The 10,159-nt window shown below is 49.2% G+C and overlaps 1 protein-coding gene across 1 annotated transcript in view; it reads left to right on the top strand.

Annotated features, from left to right (window-relative positions):
* The window catches only part of kcnab1b (potassium voltage-gated channel subfamily A regulatory beta subunit 1b), a 30,673-nt gene that overhangs the window by 2,965 nt on the left and 17,549 nt on the right, over positions 1-10,159 (top strand). The window contains 3 exon segments of the mRNA XM_060058888.1: positions 4,558-5,386; positions 6,543-6,650; positions 7,239-7,834. Coding sequence (XP_059914871.1) covers positions 7,620-7,834 — 215 coding nt within the window. The 5' untranslated portion in view covers positions 4,558-5,386; positions 6,543-6,650; positions 7,239-7,619.

Here is a 10,159-nt window from a genome sequence, read left to right on the forward strand (position 1 = left end):
GATGGAGGAGACGGAAACATATGGAGCAGGAGGGTGGAGGCTGAAACATATGGAGCAGGAGGGTGGAGGCTGAAACATATGGAGCAGGAGGGAGGAGACGGAAACATATGGAGCAGGAGGGAGGAGACGGAAACATATGGAGCAGGAGGGTGGAGGCTGAAACATATGGAGCAGGAGGGTGGAGGCTGAAACATGGAGCAGGAGGGTGGAGGCTGAAACATGGAGCAAGAGGGTGGAGACGGAAACATATGGAGCAGGAGGGTGGAGGCTGAAACATATGGAGCAGGAGGGTGGAGGCTGAAACATGGAGCAGGAGGGTGGAGGCTGAAACATGGAGCAAGAGGGTGGAGACGGAAACATATGGAGCAGGAGGGTGGAGGCTGAAACATATGGAGCAGGAGGGTGGAGGCTGAAACATGGAGCAGGAGGGTGGAGACCCGGGAGACATGCAGAGAGGAATTCCCTGAGGAGGAGGAAGATTGGGATGAGGATGATGTTGAAGATGATGAAGATGGTGTGATGATGAGGATGATGATGATGAAGATCATGATGAGGATGACAAAACAAAAATCAAAATCAAGTATGCACAGACTTCAGGTTGCTTACAATGATTGTTTTAGGATCTTACCTAAAAAGCCAAGGTGGAGTAGTACAAGTGAGCTTTTAGGAGTTCACACCTTGCATGCTTTATTGAGGCACCTCATGTACAGATCTATCGGTTGCTTGAATGACTCAAAGGATGTAATTATAATGCTGCTGTCTAACCCAAGTTATAGTGCAGTTCGCTAACAGTCATACCTTTGAAGACATTGGTATATGTGCCTTTTATAAGAGACGGGAATGTTTATATTCTGATGTATTTTGTAGATGATGATGATGACGATCATTATGATGAGGATGAGGATGATGACCATCATGATGATGATGGTCATCATGATGACCATCATGATGATGATGACGACCATGGCGATGATGAAGATGACCATCATTATGATGTTGTTGCTCTAGGCAGGAGACTCACAGCAATGAGGAAGGCTGTTGATGCGGAGTGAAGCCGAGTGCCCGTGTGTTTCTGCTGATTCGGTTGGTTAACAGATGGTTGATGAAGGCCGACGGCTGTGGTGCTAACGACGACTCCATTTCCCCGTGAATGACCTCAATGAGTGGGAGAGGGTGATGATCGGGGGTGAGTGAGTGTTAATTGGATTGATGAATGTTGCAGTATTAGGTGATGTTCTGTTGGCGGACGGGTTTCGCTCACATACGGTGAACGCACAGTCAACAAACGGAGCGCTGTGAGTCAGTTTGGTCTGTCGTTCAAACCAACCACGTCCTGCTCAATCTGTTCCTCTTTGTAACTCTGTTCTCGTCGGCGTCCATATGCAATCAGTGCCACCCCCTTATGAGTGCCGTCTGCACCCTATAGGAATGACTATGGCCTCTAAAGAGAGAGAGAGAGAGAGAGAGAGAGAGAGAGAGAGAGAGAGAGAGAGAGAGAGAGAGAGAGAGAGAGAGAGAGAGAGAGGGAGGGGGCGTGTTAAATGGTGATTAGGCATGGAGGTGAGACGTGTGGTGTGAGGGTGGGGTAGGGGGAGGGGGCCAGAAGTAGAGCGAGGAGAGAGTAGCGAGTAAGGAGGGAGAGGAAAGAGGGAAGGAGACCAGAGCGTTGAGAGGAAAAAAGCAGAAGAAATTGGGATGTGGAGAGAATTATATCAGAACGAGGAGAGAGAGAGAGAGAGAGAGAGAGAGAGAGAGAGAGAGAGAGAGAGAGAGAGAGAGAGAGAGAGAGAGAGAGAGAGAGAGAGAGAGATTCAGACAGACAGACTACTTCAGTGAAGACATCACGTGACGCTTGTTACTTCTAGGTTATCCACCTCGTTATTTTACTGTTCCTCAACAGGTGGTGGCAAGTGATGACTGAAGGAAAGCCAGTCATTAAACGCAGAATACTCTTCTGAATTCAACAGGAAGATAGTGAGACTCACACACACTCACACACACAAAGCGAGAGACGGATACATCCTCTTTTGTTCTGTGTTCAGGGCTGCAATCATGTCCCCCAGCGCTGGCATCACAGCCTCTTATTTCTTCATCACAGAGGATTATAAGTGGGTCAATTAACCCCCTGAATCTATTTTTTTACACACACGTTACTTATGAGACATGTACAATTATAGGGTGTGTGTTTTTTTCTTTGCTTGGTTAAACTGTTGAGAGACACGGCGCACACGACTTTCTCTGCGTGGCATACACAATTAATCCTCTCTCCACCGCCACACACACACACTCATCGGGTGATATCGCGAAAAAAAAGAGAAACCCTTCCCAGGGAACTCAATTATAGATACTGACGAGAGCAATTACGGCGAGGTGGTTGTCCTAAGGCTACGGAGCCAATGCCCACTGGGGGACGGCGTCTTTTAGAACGTTACAGTTCTAGTTTACGCTTTTGACTGACACACTTTCCGATGGCGCTCCGCGCGTTCGTTTGTTCGTTCGAATCGCCGTTTGTTGGTTGGTTTGTTCCGCGGGCCACGGGGCTGCGCGTGACGTTACATCATGTCTCCGGTACTCCTGACAGCTCTGGAAACCCCTGAACCCCCAAACAATATGGCACTGAGCAGGCAGTGATCAAACGGAACCAGGCTACACTTTGGCTTTGGGGGCAGACACGGAACTCAAGGGGGCTTCGCTTTTTCCTTTTTTTTACGGTGGGTTCTCTGTGGGTGCGCGCGCGCGTGCGTGCGTGTGCAGGTGTGTAGGCCTAAACGTTCTTCCCTTGTGAAAGGTGTGTCCTCCTCTAGTACTGATTCTGCTTTACTCCTGTAATGAGGGATGATGACACGTACAGCCCGAACTAGTGAATCCAAATTTGTCCTGACCGGGGCCTTAACATGTGAGTTTACCGTGCACTTCCTCCCACGCATGTAAACAAGCGGTGTTAACCCGACCGGACGGAGAGTAGGAGAGCAGCTGGGAAGCAGAACACAGGGAGAGAGAGTGAAAGATGACCAGAGAAGACCTCACTTCATCATTTGTTGATCCTTATTACAGTAGTTTTATAGTTGCATATAGCAATTAACAATTAGGATTTCCCAAACAAATTTTCCATCGGCATTTTTTTTTTTTCAAACACTCCTATGGGGGTCTGCACCACTGATGGGGAATCACTACACTACCCCCGACGTATTAGACTGTAAAATATTAACAATATTACACGTGTTACACAGAGATGAATCAGTACCATTATTAAAAACACAGAGTTTCTAGTTGAGCTCGAGTGCTTGGGCTGACCTGAAATACGTGTGCCAGCGCCGTGGTGCAGTGGCATGAGAAACACACACATCCACATCCCCAGCTGTTTGTGTCGCTCACATTTTCCCCATCACAGCTTCAGCCTCGGTTCCCCCCCTCTCGCTCTCTCTCGCTGTTATTCTCCCCTCATCGCAAATAGACCGCCATAGGTCAGAGGCACTCGGAGCGGGAGGGGCGTATAAATAAAAGCACCGTAACCTCGAGGTCTGGCGACGCTCAACCAAGCGTGAAATCCACCATTGTCACATTACCGCTCTGTGGGGGCGACCGGGGCGACCGACACGAGTGTGCCGCGCCAACCGCCATACGCTCTCTCTCTCGCTCTCTCTCTCTCTCTCTCTCTCTCTCTCTCTCTCTTGTTCCCTCTCTCTCTATCTTGCTCTCACTCGTTCTCTCTCTCACCCGGTCGCGCTCTCTCTCTCTCTCTCTCTCTGTTTTTTCTCTATCTCCCCCATCCTCAACCATCAGCAGATGATGGATTTGATTGTTTTTCCAATAAAGTCCATCACATCACATGTCACGAATCACGAATCAAAATTGCATTTCTCACTTCAGTTTCAATAGCAGCAGATTGAACAGGTCCCGTCTTTGGTTGCATGGAAGTTGATAAACAATTGTTTTTTGTAACGTAATTAAAAAGAGAAAGGTTGAATTCTCTGGGAGGGGAAAGAAGATGGATTGGTATAACGTGGTGTGAAATCGAGCGTGTGCCATACATCTATGTTTGTGAATCCTGCGTACGGTATCTCACTAACATCAACATCAGAATATGTGTGGGTGAGTGTTTGTGCGTGTTTGTGTGTGTGTGTTTGTGTGTGTGTGTGTTTGTGTGTGTGTGTGTGTGTGTGTTTTCTTTTGTGCAGCACAAGATTTAATCATCATTCTTGAATCATGTGCTTTTTTGCACACAGAATGACTAATAACAGCACGTTATCTTGAACACCCGCACACCCGCACACCTTCACAACCACACACACACACACACACACACACACACACACACACACACACACACACACACACACACACACACACACACACGCACACACACACACTGTGATATCCAAATACACACACAAACACACGAGCCAGCCAGGCTCAGCTTTCAACCCATTCATTCAGTCTCTCTCTCTCTGTCTTTCTCTCTCTCACTCCCACACGCTCTCTCTCTCTCTCTCTCTCTCTCTCTCTCTCTCTCTCTCTCTCTCTCTCTCTCTCTCTCTCTCTCTCTCTCTCTCTCAGGAGATGTGGCGCTAAAGTGAAACAGACTGCAGCTCTTGCAGACAGTTAGTGAGGGACGGTAGCCTGCACACACTCCGTTTCTTCTTCACCCAGACACACCACGCGTTGCTCCAAAGTCTCTCTATCACTCTCTCTCTCTCTATCACTCTCTCTGTCTCTCTCTCTCTCTCTCTCTCTCTCTCTCTCTCTCTCTCTCTCTCTCTCTCTCTCTCTCTCTCTCTGTCTCTCTCTCTCTCTCTCTCTTCCTCCACCTCCATGTGCGTCGGTCCTCTCCCCCTCCACGGGATGAGGTGCCATGCACCCGCCTCTCCGCTCCTTCCTCGGCTCTCTCTCGCCTCGTGTTCTCCGCGGTCCCCTCGTCATCCAGCCTCCGTCTGACGGGGCATCCCTGAGTCGCCCCCTCCCTCCTCCCTCCGCCCACGGCCCCTCCATGCCCTCCTCCAGGACTTTCCCCCCCAGTTTGAGGAAGCCGTAGTCGGGGTCGTTTCTGTGGAGAGCTGCCGCGACACCTGGTCCCGCTGATGAGTGGAACCACCACCACCAGCACCACCAAGACCACCACCGTCTCCACCACCACCACCACCGCCTCGACCAACTCGACCACCACCACCACCGCGGCTGCTTCTGTTTCCCCTCCCTCTCCTCTTCTGGGAGGATCGGGGTCTGCGTGGGACATCTGCTGGCGGCACGCTTGCTCTCCTTGGAAGTTGCGGCATCAGGAGGATCAGGAGGAGGACAGATGTCCATCGTCAGGGGGCTGTTGGTCGGGGGAGCTGAAGTCTGAAGTCTGAAGAGTGCTCTCCACAAGCCAGTAAGAACACCTGCATCGGTTTGTCTGTGTGTGTGTGTGTGTGTGTGTGTGTGTGTGTGTGTGTGTGTCTGTGTCTGTGTCTGTGTCTGTGTGTGTGTGTGTGTGTGTGTGTGTGTGCGTGTGCGTGTGCGTGTGCGTGCGCGTCTGGTTTTGTGTGCTGATGTGTGAATGTTTATATGTGCTTTGATTTGTCGTTGGATGTCTCTCTTGTGTGTGCGTGTGCATGTTTGTGCATGCGTGTATTTGCATGTTTGTTTGTGTGTGTGTGCAAGCAAGCTTAGGAATTGGGAAAGCAGGGGTGCAAAATTCACAGTCGTTTAGATGTTGTTGTTTATTTCGAGGGTTGATATTTTTGAAAGAAAGCAAGCCTGCCCTTTGCTGAAGGCACGCCGTTGCTTGTTACAGGCTATTAGAGTGTGAGGGTGGAATGCTGTTTGTAGATGAGTCTGCCTGACAGTGTGTTTACACACGGAGGACAGAAATATCCTGGAAAATCCTGCTACTTCTCTCTCGTCTGTGTGTGTGTGTGTGTGTGTGTGTGTGTGTGTGTGTGTGTGTGTGTGTGTGTGTGTGTGTGTGTGTGTGTGTGTGTGTGTGTGTGTGTGTGTGTGTGTGTGTGTGTCCATTTAGCTTTATCACTGTAACTCCAAGTACCCGTATAATTCAATATATTCTATATGGTTGCATATTTGTCCGTGCATGCATGTACATAGTTGTGTATTTGTGTGTATGCGTGTGTGCCTGAGTATTGCTGTGTTATCTCTCCCAAGATGATGTTTAAGTGTGTCAGCTTAGCCCCCCGTCCCCGTCCCCGTCCCCCCCCCAAGTCCCCAACAGATACACACACCTATGCATACACACACAAAACACACAAAAACCTATGCAAACAAAGAAACAAAGATAAACATACAGACGCACATGCGCCCACACGCCCACACGCACGTACACAAACACACGCTGTACTCACACACACAGACACACACATACACACAAAAACTGATTCACAAATACACACACACACACACACACACACAGGCAAGCTGCAGAGAAAACCAAACATCGTATAAAACTTCAATAAGAATGTGCAAACAGGAAGAAAGCTAAAAAGAGAGTCAGAGAGAGGGAGACGGAACACGGCCGATCACTGCAGAACAATTGATGTGAATTTCCCCAGGGCCTGACGCCGGTATCAGCTGCATGTGGATCTGAGCAGCAGAGTGGTGCTGAGGACCCTGACAGGGAGAGCAGTCCATCTCTCCATAACAGACACACTTTAAGACAGGTCGGAGAGTTTGAAATCATATTCAAGTTTTGTTCTTTGATGGATGGTTAGTTGGGATCTCTCTTTTTACGTACTCATGTACACGCGGACACCCTCGCACGCACACACAAGGACGCCTTCATGCACACACTTGCATACACGCACACACACACACAGACACACACACACACACACACACACACACACAGACACACACACACACACGCAAACACACACTCACACACAAACGCACACACCTACACGCACACACGCACACACACACTCAGACACACACACACACACACACACACACACACACACACACACAAACAAAAACACAGATGCATATATCCAGCTGTAAACGCACACACATTCACACACACACACACACACACACACACACACACAGACACACAGACCCACACACACAACCAAAAGGACAGGCACAAATATCCAGCTGTAGACACACACAAGTACAGACACACAAAGGAAAAACACACACCCACAAACACCCACACACACACGCACTTTGTTCACTCTCAGAGCTAAACACTCCTCCTCCTTCTCCTCTTCCTCTTCCTCCACCTTCACTCCCTCTTCCTTTCTCAGGTGGAAGCCCGTCGCTCTTCCTTCCCACAAGAGCTGCTCACTCCTGTTGACCCCGTAACCGAAGCACCACGGGTCCACCCTCTCAACTCACTCTGTGTGAGTGCCCCAGTGTGGGTGCCCCCCCTGTGAGGGTTCGTTTTTGTGTCCTACGACCTCTTTTCCCTTGGAGGAACACCGGGACACACTGCGAGAGCGGGTCAAACGTGGGCCTAGTGCGGTCGCATTAAACGCCGTCCCACCAAACGGCTGTTTGAAACTCTGATCGACGCTTTCACCGTGTGAAGAAACCATCAAACCCACTGAGGGCAGCGACCGGGGAGCTCCGGTTTGTAGTTTTTCCCCCCTGCTCCCGCGGTCGCCACCGCCGCCGTCCCCGCAGCCATGCAGGTGTCCTTCGCCTGCACCGACCACGGCCTGAAGGCCCCGCGCAACGGCGAGCACAGCAAGCAGAACGCCACCAGCCCCGGCACTACCAGCCACGCACGGGCGCGCTTCCGCACCGTGGCGCTGATCGCCCGGAGCCTGGGCTCCTTCACGCACCGCTACCACCACAACCTGAAGGAGTCCACCACCAAGCAGACCGGCATGAAGTACAGGTAGGGGGCAACGCTGCTGCTGAGGGGGGGGGCATGGAGCACAGGTAGGGGGCAACGCTGCTGCTGAAGGGGGGGGGGGCATGGAGCACAGGTAGGGGGCAACGCTGCTGCTGAAGGGGGGGGGGGCATGGAGCACAGGTAGGGGGGCAACGCTGCTGCTGAAGGGGGGGCATGAAGTACAGGTAGGGGGGGAACGCTGCTGCTGAAGGGGGGGCATGAAGTACAGGTAGGGGGCAACGCTGCTGCTGAAGGGGGGGGCATGGAGCACAGGGAGGGGGGGAACGCTGCTGCTGAAGGGGGGGCATGAAGTACAGGTAGGGGGCAATGCTGCTGCTGAAGGGGGGGCATGAAGTACAGGTAGGGGGGCAACGCTGCTGCTGAAGGGGGGGCATGAAGTACAGGTAGGGGGCAACGCTGCTGCTGAAGGGGGGGGGGGGGCATGGAGCACAGGGAGGGGGGGGTTAAGGTGATGCTGGGAGGGGGGATGGAGCACCACAGGGGGGGGGATGTGTCTGTTTGGTTTGGTTTGGTCCCTTGCGCCTGCATGGGAGTTCAGCTTGTTTGAACCTGTATGAGTTCAGCCTATCTTACCATGACTTTGTTTAGTCAAGTACTTAGTTTCATTGTAGTTTTAGTTTGGTTTTAATCCACTCTACTGTGGACCAAATACCTGGGTGCTGTCTCTAGAATTTGTATGAGGTTTGGTCATGGATGGAGGGAAAGTTTAGTTTGTAAAGACTAAGTAAAACCACCATTATGATGAACAGTATAAAAACATGACCCTTAAAAATACAACTACTGACAACTAGCAACGACACAAACGATTGAATAAATGAATGATAATCAGGAATTGGAATGAAAGATTATAGTTACACAACCACAAAAAAAAAGGGTTAATGAAATATCTCTAAGGTCTAGAAACACCTGTCTGGTGAAACTGATGAAAGCATAATAGCAGAAAGGCAGACAAGTTAACGTATAGATTTATCAAGGTAAAACTATTTATCGTTAACAGGTCTTTGTGACACTTCGGGAGATCAATTTTGTTCCCTGAAAATGACATAATGTTGGTCTTCAAATAAAGAAAGATATGGAAAGGCATTTGAACATCATTTGAACCAGATGCATAGAGACATATATTTTGATTGCAGGCAAATTATTCAAAGGATTACTCCGGACCAGATTTTTAAATCCCACTATTTATAAGCCATGTTACTGAAACGAAAGCCAATGACTACATTGCCATAATCTGATCTGTTTAACATATAATGTGGGTGTGTGCGTCGGTTTGCATGCACCCAACAACCCTCCACAGTGTGTCCAGTAACCGTTGGCAACAGTAGATGTAGATTAATGACCGTGGAGGTGGGAGTGGGACAGCTTAGCACTCCATGTATGCTCATGTGCGGCATATGATCACCGGTCTCAGCGAGGGAGTACTTCAACTCTGTCCGCTCAAACAGAGAAGTAGTTCTCAGACCCAGCTGGACATACTGTGGACAGTGATATCATCATCATCATCCTCATCCTCCTTGTCGTCATCATCACCATCATCCCCTTCATCATCATCTTCCTCCTCCTCATCATCTTCATCCTAATCACCATCACCATCAGCATCTTCCATCAATCATCATCATCCATCATTCCTCCTCATCATTACCGTCAGCCGTCATTCAAAATCATGCTATTCCACCTCATCATAAATAACATCTTCATCACCATCATCATCATTGCCATCATCATCATCATCATCATCATCATCATCATTTTGTGTCAACACGGCAATGGAACAGAAAGAGGATCAGAACTCCCCAATTAGTAGGAAAGTGGATGAGAGGAAAGATTGACACAGAGACAGATAGTTATAAAAGAGACAATTCGCAGAATGTAGACGTTTGGACGTGTCCTATATTTGTGTTTTTTTTAAATTGCAAACAAACACAATGCTTTGACAAGTGCTTGTCAATTCATCTACTTCGGCTTCCATTAAAACATTGAGATTGCCAGCCCCAATCTGCTGTTAGCCGCAACAAGTGGTGCTATTGTAGTGCCTGTTTATCTACAAAGGGTCTTCTCGTCAGGCCTGTGATCAGCTGAGTGCCGGGGTTTTGAAGCTTTGCATTGCTTAAGAAAAAGTAAAGACAACAGGGCAGTACAGTTGTGTCGTTTCTCCTGCACACAGAGCATGTGAGCTGGGATCGCATTGTAATCGCATTACAGTTCGGAGATTTGGTATGGCAATTCAAAACAAGTTACTTGTATGTGCTATTTTATAATCATATGTTGTTTATTGAGGTTTAAAATGATTTGATAATAAAATAAGGT

Source organism: Gadus macrocephalus, chromosome 8 (assembly GCF_031168955.1).
Source record: "Gadus macrocephalus chromosome 8, ASM3116895v1".
Taxonomy (NCBI): Eukaryota; Metazoa; Chordata; class Actinopteri; order Gadiformes; family Gadidae; genus Gadus; species Gadus macrocephalus.